Source organism: Sturnira hondurensis, unplaced genomic scaffold, assembly GCF_014824575.4.
Source record: "Sturnira hondurensis isolate 20B ecotype Veracruz unplaced genomic scaffold, ASM1482457v3 Scaffold0009719, whole genome shotgun sequence".
Taxonomy (NCBI): domain Eukaryota; kingdom Metazoa; phylum Chordata; class Mammalia; order Chiroptera; family Phyllostomidae; genus Sturnira; species Sturnira hondurensis.
Window position 1 is genome coordinate 14374361 of NW_028082350.1, and position 27303 is coordinate 14401663.

At 40.7% G+C, this 27303-nt stretch overlaps 1 protein-coding gene and 1 pseudogene across 1 annotated transcript; both read left to right on the top strand.

Moving 5' to 3' along the window:
* The first annotated feature begins 532 nt into the window (after nucleotides 1-532).
* Nucleotides 533-27303, top strand: LRRC63 (leucine rich repeat containing 63). Its single transcript, XM_037057360.1, has 8 exons — nucleotides 533-767; nucleotides 5534-6208; nucleotides 9393-9553; nucleotides 15145-15243; nucleotides 22176-22312; nucleotides 23376-23459; nucleotides 25994-26233; nucleotides 26635-27303. The coding sequence occupies exons 1-8, from the start codon at nucleotides 680-682 to the stop codon at nucleotides 26789-26791; spliced, it is 1641 nt and encodes a 546-aa protein (XP_036913255.1). The 5' UTR covers nucleotides 533-679; the 3' UTR covers nucleotides 26792-27303.
* Nucleotides 16777-18044, top strand: LOC118994682 (ataxin-3-like; annotated as a pseudogene).

Consider the following 27303-nt stretch of genomic DNA (forward strand, 5'->3'; position numbering starts at 1 on the left):
AATGTTGCCCTGAAAACTAAGCGCACATTCTTGGGGGCTGTCTTCTGGCATCATTTCTAGACAGTACTAATTGGAACAGGCGTCCTGGAAAAATCTCATTACACCGAAGACTGTATCTTATGTTTGGATTGGATAGTTATGGTCTAACGATAGGGGTTGAAATTTAAAATAACTCATTGTTACAGAAAGAAAACAACTCGGATACTAGATACTGTGGGTCTTTGGGGGTTGTCATGCAGGGAGGGGGACTTTCTCATGTTTTGACTAAAAATTTTTTTCCAAATTTATAAACTGATAACGTTTTGGAGATAGGAAAAAAACCCCGAGTACCCTTTCTACTGTCCTGTATTTACTGGGCGAGAGCACTGGAAGACTGAACCTTTTTACTAACAAGGGGAATTTTAGAATGATTGGTAATAGCATATATATTTTAAAATTCTGTATCCATTATCAATCTACATTTTTACCTAGATTCTCTATAAAAGTTTTTAAAACTTACATTCTTACCCTCTTTTTCTTTTATAGGAATTCATGGGTTCAGCACAGTATTAACACGGAATGATTTTCATTAAGACGTAATCTAGATTCCAATGAATTAGTTTTCAGCCACAATTCAAACGCATTCAAAAGCTTTTCAAGTCTTAATAGTTGTGAGAAACAGCACTTACCGTTAATAAAAATGCGAAACCACCCGCAACTACTACTTCTTCGAAGACCTTTACCTCCAAAGCTCCCTAAGTTGCCTTTATATAAGAAAGTCCGTACAGGTATGTATGTCGATCAGCAATATTGTTAACTACTTTTCCTAGAAAGTTCTCAACCTGCCCAACTCAGAATCACAGCAGTTAAAGACACGAGAAAACAGTCCCTGACAAAAGCTTGTCGTGAGTTGATAGCATACAATTTAATGCTACAAGTACAGGTGATTCTCATTATTTGTGGGCTCGGTAGGTGCGAACTTTCCTAACTTTGCTAACACTGATTTGTAACCTTCAGATCAGTACCGTTCTGCATTTTGTCTTTGTAACCCAACACCATACCACGAAGAGCACTGCAGGGCAGCACAGAGAACTCTTTCTCCCTTCTTTGACCTTGGGTGTGCCTGGGTGCAGGAGAGGGGTGCAGAGGGAGTGTGTATGCGGTGTCTCTCAGTCATTGCGGATGTGCCCTGAGCACCAGAACACACACTCCCAGCTCAGGTGGGACAGGCTGTGTTCATCCTCCTCGTTCCGGCTCTCCTACTGTGAGCAACTGCCCCTTCCCCAGTCTATTTAGTGCCGTGGGTTGTTTTTTTAAAATCTGTGCTTTTTGTGGGTGATTTTACTGCCTAATACAGCCCCAAGCACAGTGCTGAGGTGCTGTCTACTCTCCTTAAGCACAGGAAGGCTGTGATGTGCCTCGGAAAGAAATATCTGTGTTAGACAAGCTTTCTCCAGGCCTGAGTAGTAGTGTCGTTGGCCGTGAGCACAGTGGTAATGAACCAACAGTATGTGTTAAATAAGGTGTCTTTAAAATAGAAATGCGTGTAAAACAAGATTCTGTGTGAATTGGTTGTCAATAGTGTTGAGACCTGAGGCTCAGTGTTGGATAGCTCAGTATTCACTGGCACTTTAGAGAACAGATTGGCTGCAGATAACATGGACTACTTATGAGCACAGGGCTAGGACTGGGGAGACAGTAGGCAGAATAGTCCCACCAGTCCTCCTCACTGGTTCCCCTCCAGGGGGATCAGGCAACCATATGTGTAACCGTAAAATTGCCCTGTGATAAATGCTATAAGTAAATTGTGAGCCACTTAAAAAAAAGATTTTATTTATTTATTTAGAGAGAGGAGAAGGGAGGGAGAAAGAAAGGGAGAGAAATATCAATGTGTGGTTGCCTCTCACATGGCCCACACTGGAGACCTGGCCTGTAACCCAGGCATGTGCCCTGGCTGGGAATCAAACTGGTGATCCTTTTGTTCACAGCCTGAGCTCAGTCCTCTGAGCTACAGCAGCCAGGGGAAATGTGAGTCACTTTTATAACTACCACTGTAGAGAATACCCTGAACCCCCTTGTCCCATGTATGGTATCTGTGGACTCCTTGCTTACAAGCAATGACAAAATTAGCATATAGCTTTTTTCCCATTTTTGGGTTCCTTTACTACCTGATTTTCACTGATTGTATTAATTATTTTAGTGTCAACATTTACACTGTTAACGTATGCCTAGTCTCTAACTTGATTTAAAGTGTTAAATTATTATCTTCTGATCCATGGCTATTAAAGGTATTTAAATCAACATCTTTAATACTTATTTTATACTAACTTATAAAATAAATTAATACTTATTTAATACTTATTAAATACATCTTTAATACATCTTTAAAACTTATTTTTATACTAACTTACCTTATACTAACTACCACAAATTTCCTCTCCCACTTTCCCTATCAACTCTTATTATTTCTACATTTCTACACTTTTCTATATTTACAAAATATTCTGTAAGAGTAATACACACAGTTATGTACATTCACTGCTCACTACTGATTTGGTTCCCTCATTGTAGTTTTTCCTTTTGTGTTTTGATTGAAATTTATTCTCCAGTACTGAATTTCTCACTATTGCCATTTTGGACAGGATAACTTTTGGGGGAGAGGGGCTCTTCTGCTTTTGGTAGCTTGAAGATCCTGTGACCTTGACTATTAGTGATTCTGTGTCTCCGAAGGCTCTCGGCAGAGTGCTTTGGATGTAGCAAGTGCTCCAAATATCTGTTGAGTGCACGAACACTTAACGTGACCGAAAGGCAGTTTATAGAAATGAATATTTAAACACAAGTAAAACTATGACATAAATATCCACAATTTGCATACAGTGCAAACTGTCATAGGGAATTGGGGTCAAGGATGATCTGGTCCCTGCCTGTTAGGACCTTCCAAGACCCTTAATTAACCTGTAAAGGTGAGGTGCACATAAAATGAGAACCTTAACTAGCAGTACAGGTCAGCACAAAATGTATGTCCAGTTAACAGTGCGGGCAGTAGCGGTTCACAGGTGTGAGAAAGCGTGAGGGCAAGAACGGGACTTGGTCTGAGACTTGAAGAATTGGTAGGAGTGGAATGAAACATGTTTATTTATAGAGGAGACCCATGTAGTTTCTGGTGGCAAAGAGGAGTCTATTTGAAAAGTAGAAATTCAATGTCCCAGAGAAAAAGAAAAGAAAACCCATGGGGAACGGTGTCCCTCCCCCCTGCAAAACAAAAGGAAGTATGGAATCGAGGTGACATACCATCCTCATGGGGAAGATTTCCCTAAATACCGCGCCCCTCACCTAGTCAGAATGCCTTCGTTTATGCTTCTATAGTGTCCCACAGTTACCCCTGCTGGACATTTGTCATTCTCCACTATAACTGTCTACTGCCTAGTTTTTGCACTACGTTGGAGGGCTCTGATTGTGGTAAGGGTAGTTTGGTGTCATTGTAGCCTCAGCACCGTGTGTACAGCTGGCACATGGTAGGTGTTGCGTGGCTGTTGAATGAACAAGAACGGTTAAGTGTGGGTTGCATTAATCAAGCATGATGGATTGCATAAGGTTTAAGGTAAACTTTGAAAGAAAACAACGATTTAAAGTAGTAAGAAAAGGTGTTCCACGCAGTTCGATCAAAAATAGGAGACGAAGCTATCGATGAGCCAGGTGGCCTTGGGGACTGTCAGTGGTAAGGAGAGTAGGTGAGCACTCACATTGCAAAGGAATGAGTCACCACACAGCGAGGCGAGGAGAAATGGATCCAGCTCTCACAGATTTGTTTTTAACCAAACTAATACATCTGAACTGTTGTGAATAAGATTCAGCTAATTTGGTGAAAATACTCTAAAGCTAGGCCAGAAAGTCAAGGGGAAAGAAAGTTCAGTTGATGAAGACTAGGATGGTGGCAATGAAAATCAGAAGGGAAAATCTGGGGTTTTGACCACTTAACTGTGAGAGAGGGTTAACGTGCAATAAATAGCCTGGGTGAAAGCACTTTATCCGCCGTAAAACTGCTCGGTAGCTGTAAGTGTTATGAGGTTTGGAATACTTGGCCCACAATTGCTGACTGGCAGCAACCTGGCACAGTGTCAGATGCCCTCGAATGGGTGTACAGGGGTATGAGTTTTGGTCTCAGCTCCAACACTGTTGCGACATATGGCTTTAGCGAGTCATTTGGCCGATGGACCTTATCTTTCTCTCCTGAAACAGCAGAACTTCCTTATATCACTGATGCCCAATCCTCGTCTTTATTTTAAACCACATGATGGTGGGGAGTGACCAACACATGATGTTCCTCCACCTCGTGCTCTGAACTTCTGTCCTCAAAGTCCTAGATTCTGGCTCCTCAGTAGGTGGGGGAGTTAGGAGTGACAGAGAGCCCAAGAGTTTAGGGTTAAGGTGAGGATCAGGTAACCATCTCTGCATCCTCCCCAAACACCAGGAAACAGGCCAAGGAATTTCAAGGATTCTCCTGCCTTCTTCCTGTCTGGGCACAACACTGGGTGAGCCAATACATTTTGCTACTCTGTAGATATCGGTAGGAAAGGTGGGCAGGGGTCTGGTGAGATGTTATTATGTCCTGGTGGCATATACTCCTGTTCTCTAGTAATGGTTTCCTGAGAATTCCTCCTCGCTTAGATTACGGTGGGGGGACGTTAGCCTCCTCCACCCACCATGGGGATGGAAAGATCCGGGAAGCACAGCATTCTAATAGCGTCAATCAGGAAAAGTCCTCTCCCTGAACCAGATCAATCTCTAGCCGTCTCTTGTGTGTAGACAGCAGGTAGGTGAGTTGCACTTATTTGGCCATCTCTTCCCAAGTCCTGCCTTCCAGAATCTGTTATCTCCTCATCAGCATATAGAGGTCCCCGTCATTTATTGTAGTCAGATGAGACAAGACAACAGAAAACAACTGTCATTTAACATTCTGTCACATAGGAAAGAAAACATACTTGGGATACAGTGATGTACCTAAGAATGTAGGCACGGCGCATTTTCTGGACCTAAGAGAAAACAGTGCTAACTGCTGTGACCTCAATGAACTTGTGGTACCTGGTAGCCAGTGGCAGAATGTTACCATGTTCAAAAGACACAGCTGTCTGACATCTGGCATTAAAAAGAAAGACCGTCTTTGCTCAAGGAGGTTCAAATAAGGAAGAGATGAGAACGAATAGTAACCACTCATCAAAATCATTGTCCCCATCCATACTGCCGGAGTTTTAGTGGGGGCTGTTAAAAAATCTCTTTTCTAATCTACTCTTCTTGCCGTCAATTCCATTTTTCCAAGAGCAGGTTCCCTACCCTTCAGAAGTCTAATACAGGTTAGCCTCTTCACTTCTCCAGTTATTTGTCCAAACTTTATCTCAGGGAAATAAAAGTTCTCTCAGCTGAGTAGGCGTATTTCAGAAGGTGAGAGGGGTGAGCGAATAAAGAAAAGCTATGAATGGTAAGACATTAGAGTTTTGTTCCTGACCCCTTGATAAATTTAATCTAACTGTGCTATTTTATTCTTTTTCTGGTTTAGCCACGACTGATAAAATTGAGATACCACAGGCAAAGTTTACTCATGGTGAAAGAGATAAAACTAGTTTTCCCGACACTGTCTCAAGAAAGCAATTGCAGACCTCTGTCAGCGCCCACAACGTCTCTTTCGATGACCGTGCACAGAAAGGAGTGACTACCGCCCCAGTACCCCCCAGACCCAAGCCTGGTCGTTGGCATGTTCCAGACACTGTTACTGGTTGCCCGTTTTTTCCGAGTTGTCCATCAGCTTCCACTCAAGTTTTCGGGAAAAAAACCAAGCAATGGAAAAGATCAAGGAAACCAAAAGGAGAGCCATCAAGAATAAAAAAGACTTCTGTTGACGACATGCTAAAAGACATCCTGATTTTCTCCTCCATGTTCTCCAAGCCCATCAGCGCCCCTCCCCTTGTCACCTCGCGCACAGCTGCGGACGTCCGCCTCGTGGAGTTACCTGTGTCGAGGAGCAGGCCCTATACTGTTAAGCACTCTCTCATAGATATGAGTGTGATACAGCCAGTCCCTCTCCCAAGAATCATGCCTGTGCAAGCACAAAGACGGTGGTTTGACCAGTTACAGCCAAGTACGGCGGTGCTGGTGAATATTGCTCAGTTTCCTGGTGTTCTTTCCATACCGCCACCCATTTTACCGAGAAAACCTCGAAGACAGTCTGAGATAGGTACGTGCTTTCCGACCTCGGTCTGTAAGAACCAGGGGGTCGGGTGGAGCAAAGGGAAGGGAGAAGCGGGCGAGCAAGGGGCGCCCCCTTCAGGTCCGCGGGGTCGGGTGGTGCAGGGGCTCTTTGCCTGTAGATTGAGTACCTGGGCTGGAGTGCAGGACGAAACTTCTGCTTGACCTTGCAGGTCTGCGAGGGCCGAAGTGGGCCCTCCACCCACGTGGTGGTGGTGGGCGCCAGAAAAGGGGGTTGAGAGGACCAGAGAGTCTAATATTTATCTTAGAGTGAGCAGTGAGGAAGAACAGCCGTTCATAAGGTAATGTGGATGAAGTCGAGAATGTCCGTTCTAACACACGTCTCTATGGGCAGATTACATGGATGGTTCCCATTCATTAAAAGGTGAACAATGATAAGGAAACCATGAGAACGTCCATGTGAATTTTCACAAGTATCCAAAGGTTGTCCCGTTTCTTCTTTGGTTTTCTAGAAACTCGGAAAATAGAAATTGAAAATCTGTTCAAAGAAGATGTTGAAAGCTCACTAGCCCCACATGAAGGTAAATGCTAGGCTTATGTCATTCTTACAAAAAGCTGTATGTAAGATGATCTCTCTATAAAAGTATTCACGGTTGTGTGTGTTTTTGTACGTGTGTGATCCACACCATGTCTTGCCTCATTTTCAGTTCCTTATGCCATTTCCTCAGCAGCTGTGTTTTCACTATTGACTACAAACCGCACTCAGGCTGAGAACATAAAAGCTGCCGTGGTCTTTGTCTGGGCGGGGCAGACAAGCCGTGCACCAGTCACTGTTTCGGCCTTAGCTGCTTAGCAGAAACAAATGAAAGTTTATTTTTTAAATATGCTTGGTTGTATATTGAAGACTTTTCTTGTTTCTAGAGGTAGGGCTGGAATGGTATAAACTTCCCTCTCGGACGGCTTTTGAGTACCCTCCAAAAGCCTGATACGTCATATTCTCACTCTCATCTGTCTTTATGTGCCTTCTTCATCTTTTCTTAAATTTCTTCTTTGACCGAGTCATTATTTAGCAGTGTATTGTTTTATCTACACTTATTTGTGCGTTTTGCCCCCCGACCCCGTTTTTTTTTTGCATTTGATTTCCAATTTTGAAACATTATGCTCAGAGATCATACCAAAGCAATATGCTTGGTATGATTTGCATCTTCTTAAATACGTTGAGGCTGGCTTCGTGGTCAGCATATCACCTGTGTCCTTGAGAACGTCCCTGTGAACTAGAAGGTGTACACCATGGTGTTCTGGGCTGAACAGCTCTGTAACGTCGGTCTTGCCCTTTGGTCCCAATGTGTCACGTGAGACCTACATTTCCTCGTTGACTTTCCTGTTTGGATGGTCTGCGTATGGTAGTAAATGGGGTATTTAGGGCCCCCACTATAATTATGTCTCCGTTAGTTTCTCTCTTCAGTTCCATTAGTTGCTTTATACATTTTTGGGCCCCCCATGTTGGGTGCATGTAATATGGAAGAGTGTTATTTCTCCTTGAGGTAGTGTCTCCTGTATCATCACAAAATGTCCATCTTTTTCTCTCGTGACCTTTTTTATCTGGAAGTCTATTTCGTCAGATATAAGTACGGCCACACCTGGGATTCTCTGGATGCCGCTATCTGGGAGTGTCATCCCCCCCGCCCCCCGTCACTTTGTTCTGTGTGTGTCTTTGAAGCTGAGATGTGTCTCCCGAAGGGGCACAGAGCTGGGCTTCCTTCCATGACTCAGCCCACTACTCTGTGCCCTTTAGTTGGCTAGTTCCGTCCGTGGAGGGTGATTACACACGAGGGCTTCCGTTTCGTCCTTGTTTTCTGGTGTTGCTCGGTCTTCATTGTTTCTTTCCCCGGAGTTTCTTTTTGTTTGTTTCAGTTGGTGGTCTTTGGTGATGCGTCCTCTCTTTCCTCTTTTGTTAGGTTGTGTGTTTTTTAGATTTTTCAGTGGTTATCGTTGAGCTTATGTGAAAGAAAGTTTCATATATACCACAGTCCTTTTTCCCCGATTGCCTCTCGTCTCCATTCACATGTGTAAAATCCGTTTTACTGCCTCCTCTGTTAGGTTTTTGTGGCCACAAATGATCTCTTTTCATGCTGCGAGTTCATTTCTGAATTGTAGTCGCTACGGTCTTCTCTTTTTAAAAATGTTTTTACCCCCTTTAACTTTCCCATTAAGTGGGTGACCCCTATTCTGAACAAGAGGTGTAATTTCCTGCCTCTGTGAGTCGTCTTGCTCACAGTTTTGTATCTGTCTGTCTTTTTGTTTCAGACAGAAGAACACCCTTCAGTATTACCTTGTAACGGGGCTCTTCTCGAAGTAGAAAGACTTCTACACACTCTCTCTGCTGCTGTGTGTCTATAAATGTCTGCGTCCCCTTCACAGCTGAAGGGTAACTTGGCTGGATATATTCTCTTGGGCAGTTATTTCTGTCTTTCAGTAATTTCAATGCTTGATTCTACTCTCTCCTAGTGGTAGGGTTTCTGCTGAAAAATCTGATGACCATCTAATGAGAGTCCCCTTGCAGGTTACCCTCTTCTTTTCCCTGGCTGCTCATGTGCTCCGGCGCCAGCACGGGCTATTTCTGATGGGAAGTCAAATACGCAGGAACACAATAAAGTAAATTTAGGGGATCTCTGTTTGGCTCAGTCCTGAGTTGCTTGGTTTCCTTCTTTTTTCATTTCTGGTGTGGAAGTCTTGAAAGCGAGGGAAGAGCTGAATTACATTAGGCATAGGAATCATGCATCTAGGTGATACTAGGAAAAAAGCTGAGGTTGTTCCTTGGGAGGTAATTTCTGTCTTGAGTTATGCTTACATGATGTCCTTTATTAGTTTTGTGAAGCAAGAAGTCGTTTATGTAATTCATAGTAAAAGATTTTAAAGTATTTTTGTATATAGTACCTAAAGACTGAGATTAATGGCGTCCAAATTACCGAGGCAGAAATACACGAGCACGTGGTTTTCTTTGTGAAAGACGGTTGTGCTGCATCACAGTAAAAGCGACAGCACCCACTTTGGCAACACAACCAAGACTGGGGGGTGGGGAGGTTTTGGGGGGTCTCCTCCAGAGTGTGGGTACGGGCGAGCGACCTCTCGTGACCACTGTTGTCACAAGTCCCTTTCGCGTCTCACTCTAAGTGACAGCCCGGGTTTCGTGTATTGTCTCCTTTCTGTAGGTCTCATTAAATCTAGACGACCAAATGAAGCAGAGGCACGAGTTAGGGGCCGTGAGGTTTATAAGACCATGGTAACGACCCAGTATGAAGCCATACAAGCCATGACCAACCTGGCTGTGGTAAACTGTCAGATATATGGGAGGAACGCGCTGAATCTCCAGGTCTGACAACTACTTAATGGTATATTTGTTGTTGCATTGAAAATTAGTTTTGCTTTTGGTTTTTCTAACTTAGTTTAGTTTGCACAGTGTTCTAGGGATCTTCCTTGTTGCAATAGAGATTTCCCAGGAACACATTCAAATTGCATCTCTCATCCTACCTGTCCTAGTTTGCCAGTTTTTAAAAATGCTCATATCCAAAGCAACTAGACTGGGTTGGCTGAAAATTTTGTTTTGTTCCATAAGATGGCTCTAGTAGTTCTTAGGTGTCTTTAACTTCATTCAAAACAATTTTATTACATTGTATGTGACACCTGTAATATCAGTGTGCATTTTTTAAAATCAAAATTGTTGAATTTTTTAAAAGATTTTATTTTATTTTTAGAGGGAAAGGAAGGGAGGGAGTAAGAAAGGAAGAGAAACATCAGTGTGTGGTTGCCTCTCGTGCGCCTTCTACTGGGAACTTGGCCCCACAACTCGAGCGTATGCTCCAGACTGAGAATCAAACCAGCGACCCTTTGGTTTGCAGGCTGGTGCTCAATCCACTGAGCTACACCAGCCAGGGCAAAACTGGTGATTTTTTGTGTAGCCCTTTTAATATTGAAGATGGAAGAAATATATAACATTTTTAACATATGCTTTATTATTTCAAGAAAAGTGAAAACACAGCTGAAACATAAAAAAAGCTTTGTGCAATGGATACAGAAGGTGACTGATCTAATGTGTCAAAAGTAGTTTGCAAAGCTTGCTGTAGGAGATTTCTCTCTCTTTTTTAAGATGTTTATTTGTTTTTAGAGAGAGGGGAAGAGAAGGAGAGAGAGGGAGAGAAATATCAATGTATGGTTGCCTCTCACGCATTCCCCGCTGGGAACTGGCCGGCAACCCAGGCATGTGCCCTGACTGGGATTTGAACTGCGATCGTGTGGTTCGCAGGCCCGCGCTCAACCCACTGAGCTACACCAGTCAGGCTGCTGCTGGAGATTTCTCACAGGATGATGCCCCACAGTTGGGCAGACCAGTTGAAGTTCATAGCTATGAAATCGGGAGGTTCATTGAGAGCAATCAGTGTTCTGCCGTGGGGGCGGGGACAGCCGACACACTCAAAATGTCGAAATGAATAAGGCTATCGGTGAAAGTAAAAAATGTGGTTTTTATTTTATGGAAAAAACCACAGGGACTTTTTGGCCAGCCCAGTAGTACTTGTTTCATTACCTCATGTGATTTTTAAAAAGTGGGATTCAGAATCATCATATTTCTAAATTATCGAGAATCTTTGGCCTTTGTGCCAATTCTGGCACAAGGCCAGCTTTTTACTGAACACAAGTCCAGTATGAGTAACAGTAAAATAGTTACCATTTATTAAGCACCCACTATGTGCAAAGCCAATGTTACCCTTAAAACTTAGGATTCAGAAAAACCCTTCTAATTTATCCAAGTGGGTGCTGGAGTCTTCATGTTACAGATGAGACCACTGACGCCCAGTGAAAGTAATTTGCACAGGATCACACAGCGAGCAAGTGGCATAGCTGGGTTTGAACCTAGAACCCCTCTGCCTGAAAGTCTGTGGTCTTTTAGATGAATTTTTGTTTTGAAATCAGTTCACGCTCATGACAGATAGCAGAAATAGGAGAAGATGCAGGGAGAATTCCTTTGGGAAACTGAAACATTCAAAAATGCCTGTGTGTACTGGGAATGTTGAAAGCTGCGTGCATGCCCAGGGCAGGATGCGTGCTCAGAAAAGACCGAGAATACCTTAGCTTTTAGCTCTGTGGGTCTGCAGGTGCAGCTCAGGTGGGAAGGAGAGACGCTAAGGCAGAGTTTTAAATGGCCTGGGCAAGCACTGAAGGGGTGTTCTCGCATAGAACCAACCTGAAAAAGTAACTGGTGGGAGTATTGTTTCCTCTTTCTCGTGTTCAAAGAAATCTCTGGCCAAACATTAACTGAACAGAAGCTAAAGGAGCAGAGATTGTAACAAGAACACATACAAAGGAATACAGACCTCGCAAAAGTAGATTGGAAACATCACTACACAAACCGACAGCTGTAGCCCACAGCAAGCAACAAAGCCAAACCCCGAAAAGAGGAAAGAATTTGATTTTTAGAACTACCACACTATAATATTCAAAATGCCCAGTTTTTAACAAAATAAATAACAGATAGGCAAAGAAAGATAAGTATGGCTCATTCACAGAACACATTCATAGGACAAAAACTGTGTCTGAGGAAGCACAGACATTGGACTTACTAGAGAATGACTTCACATCAACTCTCTGAAATATACTCAAACTGATAAAGAAAATCATGAGCAAAAGGCAAATAAAAGAACTAGGAGACTGTTGTGTGATCAGAGAGTACCAATAAAGAGATAAAAATTACAAAGAGGAACCACAAGTAAATTCTGGAGCTGAAAAATATAATTACTGAAATGAAAGATTTGCTGGAATGTTTAAGTGGTAGATTTGAACAGTGAGAAGAATTGAAGAACTGGGAGATGAGCCAATTGAAATCAAGTATGATGAGCTGAAAGAAAAAGGGGGAACAGGGAACAGAGTTTCGGAAATCTGTGAGGCATCCTCACCAGGTGCACCAGCATACAGATAAAGGGAGTCCCCAAAAGAGGGGAGAGAGAGGAAAGCCCGTCCCCTCTCTCTAAAAACAAATAAACATCTTAAAAAAGAGAGAGAAATCTCCAACAGCAAGCTTTGCAAACTACTTTTGACACATTAGATCAGTCACCTTCTGTATCCATTGCACAAAGCTTTTTTTATGTTTCAGTTGTGTTTTCACTTTTCTTGAAATAATAAAGCATATGTTAAAAATGTTATATATTTCTTCCATCTTCAATATTAAAAGGACTACACAAAAAATCACCAGTTTTGCCCTGGCTGGTGTAGCTCAGTGGATTGAGCACCAGCCTGCAAACCAAAGGGTCGCTGGTTTGATTTTCAGTCTGGAGCATACGCTCGAGTTGTGGGGCCAAGTTCCCAGTAGAAGGCGCACGAGAGGCAACCACACACTGATGTTTCTCTTCCTTTCTTACTCCCTCCCTTCCTTTCCCTTCCTTTCTTTCCCAAAAGAAAGTCTTTGACGAAATAATGACCAAAACTTCCCCAAATGTAATTAAAGAAATCTATACATCCAAGAAGCTCATCAAACTTCAAGAAGGATCAATTCAGAGAGGTCTGACTAAGATGTATTAGAATAAAATTGTCAAAATCCAGGGAGAATCTTGAAAGCAGTGAGAGGAGTGATTTGTCGTGTACAAGGAATCCTCAAATCAATAGCCACTTTGTCGTCAGAAGCAATGGAAGCCAGAATGGAATGGGATGGCATTTTTGTAGTGAAGGAAGAGCAATCTTTCCACCAAGAGTTTTACATCCCACAAAACTCCCCTTCAAAGAGAAGTGAGGAATCAAGGTTTCCCCAGAAAAAACAAAGGTTTAGTGAGTTTGCTACTCATGTTGCTTTATATGAAATGCTAGAAAGAGTACTCTAAACATTAGACAGCAATTCAAAGCCTCCAGAAGCAAAGGACTCTGGTAAAGGTAGAAATGTGTGTGTGTGTCAATATTATTCAATTATTAGCTGGTAAACCTTTTTGTTTTCTATATTATTTAAAATACAGGTACATAAAATAACAATTATAAATCGATGTTAACGGACAGTAATAACAGGAAGAAAGAACACCTGCTTTTGTGTGCTACCCACATAGTCATGAAACCAGCACCATTAATTCCAAGGTTTTTTAGCCATGAACTTCTTTATTTTTACATAGTGTATATGCCATAGCCTGACGTATTGGCAACAATACGTCCCCTCACTGCAAGCTTAGGTTTGATGCTCCATCATTATCATTCCTCGGTTCATTCAGTTGTTTCCTCTGATTTTGCGATCCTTAAGAAAACAAATGTTCCCTGTTTCCTGGAGCATTAAATATACTGGGGGCACCATTAAATTTTAGTCAATTCAGGCTGATACGACAGCATACCATATAGATCGAGTGGCATAAACATTTATTAAAGTTATTGTGGTGAGAAAGTTTAAGATTGAGGCGTCAGCTAACCTGGCTCCTAGTGAAAGCTCTCTTGCTCGTGTCTTTCTTCTTGCTGTGTGGTCACATGGCAGGGAGAGCAAGAGAGGATGAGAGCGCGAGCAGGAGAATGCACGCATGCGCTCCAGTCCTCTCTTATTCTATAAGGGCTCCACCGTGAAGGCCTCATCTAACCCTAGTTATCTCCCAAAAGTCTCTCCTCTAAGAAACGTCATATTGGAAGTTAGGGTTTCAACGTGTGGAGTTTGTAGGAACACAGACATTTAATATATAACAAGACATAAGTTCTTGTCATTCAGAAATTGGTGTATTTAAGCAAAAACTTTTATATAGATGTCAAAATAATAGAAAGATAACCGAGGAATAGAAACGTCAGTGGCAATGTGGGCTCTCGGTTCCTAACTCTGTGCAGGAAAGATTTCACGACATGTGCCTGGGTGATTTGGAGAGTACTCTCGTTAGTGCTGGGGACAGTGAAGCAAAGGACGGGCTTAAGAAAGGTGAGGCAAGATTATAGCCACAGGAGTGAGCTTCGGTGTGGCTGCCCTGGCCCCTGGGAAGCAAGAGGAAGAGTCGATCCTAGGTGGGCCTGCCTTGGCCCCTTTGAAAGAGGGTCACAGAGGCAGCAGAAGCAAGCCAGCTGGTCTGTGGAGACTCGGGAAACAAGTTACAGAGGCGCAAGAAGGACCCTTGGAGACAGGTTCAGGGGGTTAGTGCAGGGTGAGCTGTTCTCCTGGTTACCTTTAGAGCTTAGGAAAGGGAAAAGCAAAGACACGCAGCAGAGGAAAGGAGCGAGAAAGCTGGGAGCATGCTCCAGAGACTGGGGTCGGGGAGGGAGAGAGTGCGAGCCCCTGTGCATGCACTGGGTCCTTGGCCCTAAGGGCTTTTATCTGTTTTTGAAAGGCAGGAATTTTAGGGGATGTCTCCGGAGGATCTCGATAGAATGACTATTCATCAGCTTTTCAGGTGTGTCCTTTCAGGATCCTTTTCTCTCCTGGGGCCGGGGGGGGGGGGGGGGGGGGGGGTCNGGGGGGGGGGTGGTCACTAGTCATTGCTTAATGCTTCAGGGAATGTCCTTGCAAGGGAGGCAAGTCCTCGTGCTGGCGGAGGCCACGTTGCTCAGCTGTCTGTCTCAGTGTCCCCACTCCACTTGCCAAGGCATTTTCCTGGCTTCCTACTGTCCTGCCTCAGAAGTGGAGACATGAAAACACCCAGGGGGTGACAAACAAAACTCAATGGGAAACACATTTAACTATTTATAGTCCAGCAGGCGGTGAGCACTCCGTAAAATGTTCGCCCGTTATCAATTGAAGTCCTGTCAGACACATGTCACCATACTGGTTACACACAACAAACTCTAGTGTTTCCATCGTTTACATATGTAAGGAGCTATTACCCTGACAGACTAAAGTGAATGAATGGAAGGTGAGTGTAGGCTTATCAGTGTATTATGTAAACACCGTAGCTTAGGATATGAGATTTTAAAACTTTGTATAAAAGATTTTGTGTGTTGTTCATAACTCTTCTCCATTGTCACTTTCAGGGTTTTTTTATCCTGAATTGTCCAGACTTAACAAGTTTGTCTTTGCAATTGGTATATCTTAACTTATCATTTAACAATATCAGTTCCTTTCCTACAGAGGTAAGTCCATTTTTATTACTGTATGTATGAGAATAACTTTTATTATGAATAATAACTATAATAAAAAATAGATACATGATACCCTGCAGTTACTATAAAGTAAATCTATTCTGGATTGCATCCAAAAAGGCTTATTTTCTGAGATACCAAGAGTACATCTTTCCTGGGAAGTTCCAGGACATAATCCTCAAAGACTGTGTTATGGTCAGACACTCAAATATATAATCGTGGGATGTATATAGAATAATGTATGTATTCCCTTCACTGTGAATAAAACCTAAAATAAACTTCTTTGTGTGTTTATTATTCTAAATCAGAAGCTTTGGAAACAAAGTTTAGTGGCCAGGTAATGTGATGCTCTAACGGCTTTTAGTTATCATTGGTCAAAGCAGGGCATTCTGCATAATATTAACCCTTATCGACAAGAATCACATGTGAGGATGAACTAATTCATTGTCATTTTCAATAAATGGGTCATTATGAGTAATTAGGACCATATGGTTCCTGTATCTTTCTGCAATTCTTCACTGGTCCCTGGGTGATCGGTTGTTTTGTGAATTGACTTCCAGAATATTGACTTTGAGTGAATTTATTTTTAGGTGATTGACTTCCTTTTTAATTTCAAAACTATAGTAGTGGAAACTTATTTTCCATAACTTCTCTATAATACACCCTCACTTGAAGAGTTACTTTTTCTTTTCTAATACATAACAATCATTTAGTAAATTTGACTAGGACAAATTGACCAGAATTCCCAAGGGACTTTTTTCTTCACGTTAATTTTAACTTTTCTTCTGAATCACAGGGGGCAAACACGAGGCCCACAGGCCGAATCCAGCCTCCACCTTGTTTTATCCAGCCCGGCACCTGGTTTCTACCCGGCGGCAGCGCCAAGCTCCTTGCCCCTAGTTAAGGAGTAGTTACGTTTACACAGTCCTAAAGTTACATCCGGCCCTTTGAAGGCAGCCTTGAGGCTGATGTGGCCCCCGGTAAAGATGAGTTTGACACCCCTGAAATAGTCACAGATGAGGCTGTGTATCTGCCAAAATATACTCTATCCACTAAGAAAGAATTTATAAATGTAAGAGCTCTTCAGATGTAAAATGTAAAGTGTCCACTTTTTAAAGTGATAGAAATCAATAGAATTTGTCATTAAAATACAGATCTGTTGCTCTGGCCAGGTAGCTCAGTTGGTTAGAGTGTTGTCGGACACGCCAAGGTTGCAGGTTTGATCCCCAGTCAGGACACATATGAGAAACAACCAGTGAATGCGTCAATGAGTGGAACAAGAAATGGATCTCTCTTTCTCTCTCTAAATCAACAAAAACAAAATAAAATATGGATCTGCATTATACAGCTGGGGATGAAATATTCCAAAAAGGATGGTGACATCCAGGCTTAGTAGGGCTGTTCTGGGGCTAGGTACCTAATGGTACCTGGTTATCAGCATAGAGTAAATGCCGTCCATACAAGGCCAGAGGCTGGTATAAATGCGGTGATTGGAATTATTACAAGTGTCATGGAAAACTCAAGATGGGAGACTCTGTGGGAGACAGGGGCTGTTAAAATAGTTTTAGATGAGAAGAGGTAGAAGCTGAAATGGTAAATAAGAAGGTTACTATAACAAACCCTATAAATACATACTTGGTCTACTTTTTAAATCTTGGACTCTTTAAAAGACATACACAGTAATAATTAGTTATAACAATGTATTGTTGATCTTCTATAGGAAATAAGAAGGCTCTCTTTGTACTCAACATTGCTTGAATAATCTACTGCACAAAGAATATTTTAGCTCTGTGGAGTTACCTCCTGTTGCACATCAGCTAAGTGAAGAAGAGAGGATGAGGATGGCAGAAGAAAAGTTACTAGTGAAGACCACCATACATTTTTACAGCACCTCCTGGAAATGTGGATGAGAGTGGTTTCCTCTCTTCAAATAAGCAATGCCTTGAAGGTTTGGGGGTTTAGAACTGATCCTGTTCAACATCCCAGTGTATCAGAATCGATGGCTCAGGATCGACCCCATACATGGAAGATCATTGGTATGCGATTATAAACAACACTGATTTACTGTTAGAAAACTGGAAAACAGTGGTTCAACTTGAATTCTCCCTTGATGGGTCAGAGTTACTATCAGACACATACCCCGCATTTTTTTTCCCTCAGTTACAACAGGGAGGTTATTCTGTGTATGTTGTTAAGGGTGATCTGCCAGACCGCGAGGCTGGCCCACTCCTACAGATGACCAAGGTCCGACAGATGTATTAACCGAAGCTTATTAGAGAAGAGTGAGCACAACTGAAAGAGAGTCCAGAAAACAGAGCTGGAAGGGGTCTTAGAAGCAAATGACGGGCCAGGGGTGTTAGAAGACAATGGGGAGGAAGTGCAGCGCACGCTGCCACTAAGTCACGGAGAGACTGACACGGAGGATGGAGGAGCAGATCTCAGCAGGGCTACTCAGCTCAGTGTGCAAGGTAGTCCGGAATACATCTCAAGATATCCACAGACGTCAGGTACATCTCACCTCAGAAGAGCTACGGGAGAGAAGAGAAGCCTACTTTGAAAAGCAGCAGCAGCAGGCCCCGCCAAGACGGCTCCCACACCCACGGAAAACGCTGGCCACAAGTCCAGGAGCACTGGGCAGGGGTCCAGGTGATGTTAGGAGGGAGGAGGACATGCTTCAGGCCGTTGTGACCATGTCTTTACAAACTGTCATAAATAATTTTATAACAGAAGAAAAAAATAATAGCTTTTACAAAGTCACTGGAATATTCCTACTTTCCAATTACCCAGTGTGATTAAAGTGCGGGGTCTATTTTGGTCCTATGTCAAAGAGAACAATGTTCACCAGAGGAAATGAGACTTTCAGGAGGTTTGCAAACAAAAAGATGAGGAAGGGGAAAAATGCATCCGGTGTAGGACTAAAAACGATCCTTCAGATACTAACCAAAGAGGCATTCAGCAATTACAGACATTTAAAATGGTTTTCTAAATTTCCTGTTTCATTTTTGAATATCTAACATGTCTAAAATTAGGACATTTTTCTTGGGTCTTTTTGCAGACCAACTAATAAGCTCTTGCCACAGAATTTTTTCCATACATTTTGTTTCCTTTTCCTCCCTTCCGTGTAGGTAAGTCGGCTCACTTTCATCGCCTATGAGTTGCTTCTGTGCCTCGTTAACTAAGTTAACCTTTTCAAAACAGTGTCTCTCCTCTGTGTTGATAACAGTTCCAGAAGGATAAGTGTTCCCCCTCCACCCGTGTGTCGTGCACTTGGGTGTTTCCTCACGTCCTTCTCAGGTATCTGCTACCTGGTTTTTATCATTTTTCTACAACTCTTTTAAAAGATGATAATTCTTCTTGAGGTTTTGCTTTTTAAGCTCTCCTAGATGAGATAATTATTTCATGATTCTGGTGCATCCCTAAATTCTGAAATCAGCTCTGCACAAGTATTTAAGTGTAAATGAGCATTACAAAAGAACAATAATGAATTGTTAGAGCTGTAACATGTATGAGTGTAATATGTATAACAACTATCATGTTAAAAAAAAAGGGAATAGAGCTATTTAGGAACATTTCCATGTCTCACAGGAACTAGGTTGGTGTAAACCTGAAGTAGATTCTGGTAAGTTAGGATGTGTTATAACCCCTAAAAGAGCAACAAAAGTAACTCAAGAAAATATGGTGAAACATCATTAAAGTAATTAAAATATTACACTAGCAAAAATATTCAGTTGATGTGAGTGAAGACGGTAAAGGAAGAGCAAACAGAACATGAGATACAGAAACCGTATGTAAAATGGTGATGTAAACCCATCCCATGGATAACAGTATTAAATGTGAACACATCAAACAATCTAAAGGTACAAATTTTCAGACTGAATATAAATCAAGTTCTAATGACATGCTGTCTACGGAAGATACACTTCAGATAAAAAAGTACAAAGGGGTCAAAGGTGGAAGCATGGCAAAAGATATGTCCTGCAAACAGCGATCATAGGAGCTGCAGCAACTATGCTGATATCAGACAAAATTGATATTAAAACAAAAAGATTGATAAAGACAGACATTTTGTCAATCAGGAATGAATATATATATATATAATGAATGAATATAATTAATGAATATATATATAATTAATGAATATATATATATATATATCCCCAGAATATGAAAACGGAAATAACTGATGGGAGAAGTTAGACTTTCAAGAATCACAGTTATAAACTCCAGTATCCCACTCTTCATAATGCATAGAACAACTTAGCAGAAGATCAGCAAAGAAACAGAGACTTGAGCAGCACCGTACATCACTTAGACATCAGCGACATCCAAGGAACACTTCGACCCATAGCAGCAGAAGATGCAATTCTTCAGTTTACATTTTCCAGGACAGGCCATATGTTAGGCCACAAAGGAAATCTCAGCACACTTAAAACAATGAATATCACAGGATGTATATTTTTGGCCACAGTAGAATGTATTTAAACATTAATAACTAAAAGACATTTGGAAATGTATATAAATTAAGCAACATGTTTTTAAATAAACAACGATTCAATGAGGAAATCAAAAGGGGAATTAGAAAACACTTTAAGATGAGTAAAGTGAAAAGACAACATACCAAAATGTATGGGATGAATCTACAGCAGTGATTTATAGGTATAAATATCTGTATTTAAAAAGAAAAGTCAATAGCCTAACTCTTTTTGTCTTAAGCCATTATTTTAAAAACTGCAAACTAAACCTTTATTTTTTCTTTAAGGAGATAAAGTTAGAACAGAAATTAGTGAAATTAAAAATAAAAAAACAATAGAGAAAAATGAACAAAACCAATAATTGGCACTTTGAAAAATCAACAAAATTCACTAAACTTACACAGACCGACCACGGTGAAAGAAGGCCCAAGTTACTAAAGTTAGGAATGAAGGAGGGGACATTACTACTAACCTCAGAGAAATAAAAAAAAGAGAATACTACAAATCACTGTAAACCAACCAACAAGATAACTTTGACAAGATAGACACAGACCTAGAATGACAAAAGAATGGACTTGAGAAGAAATAGAAAATCTGAATGGCTCTATAAAAAGAAGAACATTCAATAGCAATTTTAACTGTCCACAAAGTCAAGTCCAGGACCAGATAGCTTCATTGGTGAAGTCTGCCAAACATCGTAAGAAGCATGAACACCCATCCTGTACAAACTTCCAAAAAATAGAAGAGAAAGACAAGCTTCCCAACTCAAACTAGTAAACCAGTCACATGCTGATACCAAAACCAGACAAAGCCATGGATAGAAAAGCAAACCACAGAACAATATCTCATGAATGCAAAAACCCTCAACTTCTCATAGATGCAAAACTCTCAACCATCTCATAGATGCAAAAACTCTCAATAAAATTCTGACAAAACAGCACCTAAGCAGGATTTTGCGCCATGATCAAAATTATATTTATCCCCGAAATGCAAGGTTGGATAAACATACAAGAATCAATCAATGTGATACACCATTTTAATAAAGGGGAAAAAACTATACAATTATCTCCATGGAGACAGAAAAAAAAGTTTTACAAAATTTAACATTCTTTCATGACCAAAACAGTCAACATCTAGGAATAGAAAGGGACGCCCTCAACTTGACAAAGAGCATCTACCTACACCCACAGCTTCTAGGATAGTTAATGGTGAAAGGCCTCGGTTTTTTCCCTAAGATCAGGAACTGGATGAAGGTGTCTACTCTCGCCACTTTACATTCAAATTGTACTGGACTTTCTAGCCACGGCAGCGAGGCAAGAACAAGAAATCAAAGGCGCCCAAACTGAAAAAGGAAGTTCAACGATCTCTACTTGTAGATGACATGTCTTATGTATAGAAATCCTGAGGAATTCACTAAAATTATGTCAGAACTGAGGAATGAACTCGGCAATGTTGTAGTGTACAAGATCAATATACAAAAACCCAATTGTAGTTCTAAAAAATAACAGCAAACAATCCTGACAATAAGTGAAGAAAAATTTTATTTATATGAAAAAATATTTAGGAGTAAGTTTAACAAAAGTGCAGAAGTTTTACTGTGACAACTACAGAACATTGTTAGAAACCAAAGGAAACACAGAGATCCCAAAATATCTCATGTTCATGGATCTGAAGACTTCATATTTTTACAATGGCAATACTCGCAAGTTGGCTTACAGATTCATTGCAATCCCTATGAAAATTACAACTTGCCTTTTTAATAGAATTGGACAAGCTGATCCTAGGGTTCATAGGAAATACAAGGGGCTCCAAAGGGCCCAAGCAAGCTTGAAAAGGAAAAACAAACCTGGAGGACCTCCACTTCGGATGCAAGACGAGCACCCTCTATTCCACCGATTTTATATCAGCTGACGTGAGACCGCTCACTATGACTCACCAGAGAGCAACAAATATATTAGTCAAACAAAGGTCATAGATTTAAATGGTGTATTTTACATTTAAATTTTATGTGAAAAGTCAGTGTATATGAAATCGCTATGACAGGAGAATGAAACAAGCTGGCTAGGATATCGGAGACCCCACTGACTACGAAGGTCAACTCCATTTATTTGTCTTGTTCTGAAGGTGCCTCCTCCCTCCCTCCCTCTTTGCATCTTTGCATCTTATGAAACCACAGGTTGGTTGAACAGGATCAGTTCCCCACTTAGAAAAGGACCAATCTTGAGTCAAGAGTATATGAATACAGTAGTTTTCACTATTTTACATATCACGCGTATCATGCTGGCCAGCCATTTTGACAGCTTTCCCAAGGTATTTGAGATGTGTGATAGACAATTCATGTTACTGTACTGATTCTGCTTCACCAGGTCAAAGGGTTTATAAAATGTAACAAATAGAAATTTGCACAGTTTATGATTCTACTCATGTTTGTGTCTCTCTTCTGTTCCTCAGATATTTTGTCTGAAATATTTACAAGTATTGATCCTGAGAAATAATCCTATCAAAGCAATCCCTTCTGAAATCCAACAACTTCAGTTCCTTAGAGTTTTCAACATTGCCTTTAATTTGATTTTGAATCTTCCACCTGGGTAAGGTTAATAGTTTGAAATTATAAACATAGAAATAAAAAGCTTATAATTTAGAACAGGATCAACTCCCCTTTTGAAAGCACCTAGCAACTTTTTGGCTATTTAATAATTCTCATTCTTTTTCAAGTAGCTGACCTGTTTTTCATTGTTGTGTTAGAAATAATACTACAAGCCACATAGAAGGCAATTAATCATTGTTGACCTCAATTCCCTAATCTGTAAACTAAGAAATTAGTTTTTATAATATCTAAGGTCTTGTAAATGCTCTCATGGGCAGGTTCTCTCTGAGAAGCGTGAGATCTCAACCCCAGGCTAAGCTCCCCAGCTCAGAGCACAAGAGTCAGGAAGAGGTGAGGTCTTCCAGTCAGGAACTCAATAAGGACAACAGTGGCCTTAAATGACACACTAGAGCCAATTTAGTTGATATCTTCAGAGCATTTGACCCCAAAGCAGCAAAATATTGCACATGAAATGTTTTCTAGGTGGACCACATTTTAAAATATAAAATAAATTTAAATAAATTTAAGAAGATTGCAATCATATTGAGCATCTGCTGTGACCATAGTGGTATGAAACTAGAAATCAATCACAAGAAAAAAACTGAAAAACACACTAAGTCATAGAGGCTAAATAACATGTCACCAAACAGTGAGTGGGTTAACAATAAGATCAAGGAAGAAATCAAAAAATACCTTGGAACAAATAAAAATGAGAACACAAAACCCCAAAACCTATGGGATACAGCAAAAGCAGTCTTAAGAGGGAAATTCATAGCACCTACCTCAAGAAACAAGAAAATCTCAGATAAAAAATCTGATGTTACACTTACAGGAACTTGAAAAAGAAAAACAAAGCCCAAAGTGAGTAGGAGAAAGGAAATAATAAAGATCAGAGCTGAAATAGAAGAAATAAGTATCTAAAAAAATACAAAATATCAATAAAACCAAGAGCTGATTCCTGGAAAGTATAAAGAAGATTGACAAACCTTTAAACAGCCTTATTTATGCCTAGTTAGAACAAATAGATAACCATTTTTACAATCCATTTTCTCTTTCTATTTAAGGTTATTTCACTTGCCCTATCTCGAGGAACTTAATATTTCCTACAATAGCATTGCTGTTATTCCAAATGAAATCCAGAAACTCAGGTATTTTAAAAGTAGTAAGTACACACAAAAGCATTTGCTCCTGAAGGGTTTATTTGGTGATGATTTGATGGGGAGAATTGAGGCCATTCATTTCTTTAATAACCACAAAATACATGTAAAAGCATAACATTTACCAAAATGTAATTTGAATGATTGGTGTACATTATTTTTAGGATACAACATTATGAATAATTATTTAAAGGACAATACTGATGACCACTTAATAGAATGACAAGCTGTTTTGTCCATTTTTTCATGTGTGTGCCTGTGGTTGTCAGTTTTATTTTTTTGTAAGGAAACACATAAAAAAATGCCAATAATACACAATATAATTTTAATGCTAAGCTCCATTTCTTTCTCACATGAATTTTTAAAAAGTCTCTGAAGTTTACTGGTATCCTTCTAGGTGAGTACTATAGTGTTTTGATTATTACTTTAGAATAATTTTTAATAATTATTGGGAGGATTAGGTTTCAATAAAAGCCTCTTACCTGTTTTCTGTAGGTCATGACCTTTAAGATACTGGATATGATTCCAGGTCCCTCCTCACCTGAAACACGTGAACACAATGTTAGGGTTTGCACTGGAATTGTCTTGAGTTTATATATAAATTTTGAATTTATATTTCTAAGTCTTTTCATCCTAAAACATATTTTTTCATTTGTTCAGATCTTATGTTCTTTATAAGAATTTATGACTCACTGTACTTTATATTTCTTACTAACCTTTCTAAATATTTTATAATTGTATTCCTCCTGGGAATGTAATATTTTTCTCTTTAGTTGTATTTCCAGTTGACTATTGCCAGTACAGAATAGAGAGAAGCTATGTATTTCTTTACATTAATTTAAAAATCTATCAGTTTTAGTTGAGTTTTACTAAATTGTCATTGGTTTTCAAGAAGCATAATGTTATCTTCAATAAAACTAGATAATTTTTCTCCAATTTTTCCTAATATTTGTACCATTTATTTAATTTCCCATGTGGCAATCCTTGTAGGTAATAGAGGAATAGAAGTTGTTCACATTTGTTATGACTGATATATTTTTTGCCTTCCATTTTACTTTGTATTTACTATTTATTTACTTTCTCCTTTTCATATATATATATTCATATATATATATATATGAATATATATATATATATTTTAGGATGTTACTTTTCTTTTTTTCTTCCTTGTTAATTTTGGAACTTGACAGTGCTTCCCAGTTTGTTAACAGCTACCTTTCCTTTCCCCAAACTCATAAATGCATGGTTTTTTACTCCTTTGTAAAAAGCAAGACAACAGCTGCTGTCCCCTCCTACCCAGGCTGCCCCCTCGCTGGGCACCCCACCAGCAGTGGGGACCTTGAAACACTTTCCGTGTCCTGCTTTCCTCATTCACCTCTGATCTAATTACCCGTTTTGCTGAGACAGTGTAGGAACCTTAGTTTGGGAGTCCCATTAGCTTTGTTCTTGTCATTCTCTTTATCGAAAGACTCTATTAGCACTTAGCTCTCACAGCCTCATAAGCGGCACAGCTTGTCCTGGGGCTGACCATGTCCAGGGCTGGCTGTGTCCTGGGGCTGGCCATGTCCCTGGGGCGGGCCACCTCCCCGGGGAATCTCTGCATGAGTTACCTCCGTCCACACACCCTCCTGCAGCTTCCCCAGGCACAGGCGAGGTGCCTGAGGCCAGTTCTGTTCCTCTCTCTCTTTAAGTGGTTCTTCTTATTTATCTGAAAAGACTGTGATTCTCTCATTACCTTGATCTTCAGGAACTTTACCAGATTATTTTTAGGATTATGTCTCTTTTTTCTAAACTTGTTTAGAGTGCTGTGCACCCAGTTCCGCTCGGGTAAGGCAGATAAACAGTAAGGCAATTCTTCTGACAAGGAGGAGCAGCTTTCAATGTGATGTTTATGTCTCTCATGAGTAGGTCCTTCTGTTTTTCAGCACTAGTTAGAGAAGAGGTAAGTGACTGCAGAAAACACATCAACACAAGGGCTTAAAAAATGAGAAAATCAGTACTGTTGGTTCTCTCTGAATAAAGGAAGAAGGCTTATTAGAAGCACCTGACACCGTAAAAGCCAAGGGGACTCAGGTGGCCCAAAGTCAAAATACCACATAGCACATTTTGATAGTGTTAATGTCACTGTTTTGATTGGGCTTAAATAAAAATATATGTAATGATGTTCAATTTGTCCATGAAAATAAACGCATTATATCATTATACCATACATGGTATATTTTATGTGGTGCAACATTCACCATCCTGCTGTTTGTGATTTTTTTTAATGTGGTAATGACATGTCGTAAGACCCAAAATACATGCTTAATTCTACAATTCACACAGATGAACTTTTTTGCATAATGATATTTTGGTTCAGTTGCTTTTTAAGTTAACCCTCTTAATTCTAAGGAAGTACTTAAATCCTTATCTTTTATTGTGGCTGAGTTTTATAATACTAATTTTAAGGAGCACTGGGGCAGAATGGTAGTTCAGAGTTATAAATTGCATGAACACCTTTTAAAGTGCGGCCCCTTTATCTGCAGGTCACTCAGACAGTTGGTCGTTGATGGCAATGACTTGACGTCCTTTCCACCTGGGATTCTGAAGCTTAACCTCAAAAAAATCCGGTTTGATAATAACTTCACTCATCCTTATCTTTGGAAAGAGAATTCTTTGAATAGCCCACAGCGTCTTACTCAAGTTGCTTCGCTGGTCTTTCTAAAAAATAATCTAGATAGATATTATGATGTGATCCCAGTGAAAATCCAACTGTTACTAAAGGGGTAAGCAAATCATGAAGCCCTTTTAACCAAAATGTACTGTTAAGCATTTTAAATGTTCTGCCTTCACTACAGGCTCAGAGGACAGTTTTACTGTGAACACACACACTCAGAGCCTGCTACACACACACGTTTTTTCAGATGTTGCCTGACCAGGAATTGAACCCGCAAACTGAAAGGTTGCGGGACAGCGCCCAACCCACTGAGCCACACCAGTCAGGGCTCCTTTATTTTTTTACCATTCACTTGCTCACTTGTATGTATGTCTTAGCTCTTCAATCAGATGGTAAGGTCAATGATGAAGGGCATATTTCCTACTCCTTTGAGTCTTGCATAGCACCAACCCAATGCCTTTTCTGGAGCAGACACTGACTGAAGGTTAACGCAACGTTTCTTCATTGCAGCGCATCCACATGCGAGTGGTGCAGAGGCCCCAGGTTCGGTGAAGGGTACCGCGTCATCCAGTCCTGCAACGTGTTCGGAGTGGCACGCCTTCCCGTGCTGTTTCACGTCTGTTCCTCTTCCTGCTACCGAGCAGTGAATGAGAAGAGTGTGTTCTAGATAGTGGCCCTGGTGACAGCGTAGCTGCAAAGTCGGACTTGGTGATCACACCGTCATTTTTGAATTCCACTGAGCCATTCAAGCTGACGTGCATAGGAGTTCGCTTCTTCGCCTGTGGGTTATACACCACACAGGCTCGGTGTGGAAGGCATTAGTGCCTTCTCCTGCGGATCTTCTCTCTGGTCCTTGCTCCTTAGGGAGGCTGGTGACTGCTGGGGACTTGCTGTAGAAGAATCGGTGCAGGTTTTTGTATTTCAGTGATGATCTAGAAAAGTTCTTTCAGAGCGTGTTTCCTATAAAAAGGAAGATGTGAGTATCTTCTGCAGAAAGGCTCTGTCTTATAACTGGCCTTCCCATGCATCCATTCTAAGTGAGAAGATAACGTTTCAAAGTCCTCAGTGGAGTTTTGCTTCCCGCGGCTTCAAAGTCACAGGTCCAAGTCCCCAACGTGTATGCCTTTTGGTGGAAATCCATCCAGGGCCAACCATCTCAACTGTAGATTACTTTGCGGA

Coding starts and splice junctions, on each gene's coding strand:
- LRRC63 (XM_037057360.1), top strand. CDS start 680: ATGCGAAACCACCCGCAACTACTACTTCTTCGAAGACCTTTACCTCCA. Junction 6,209..9,392: donor TCGAAGACAGTCTGAGATAG/GTACGTGCTTTC, acceptor TCCTTTCTGTAG/GTCTCATTAAATCTAGACGA. Junction 22,313..23,375: donor ATTTTGAATCTTCCACCTGG/GTAAGGTTAATA, acceptor TTTCTATTTAAG/GTTATTTCACTTGCCCTATC.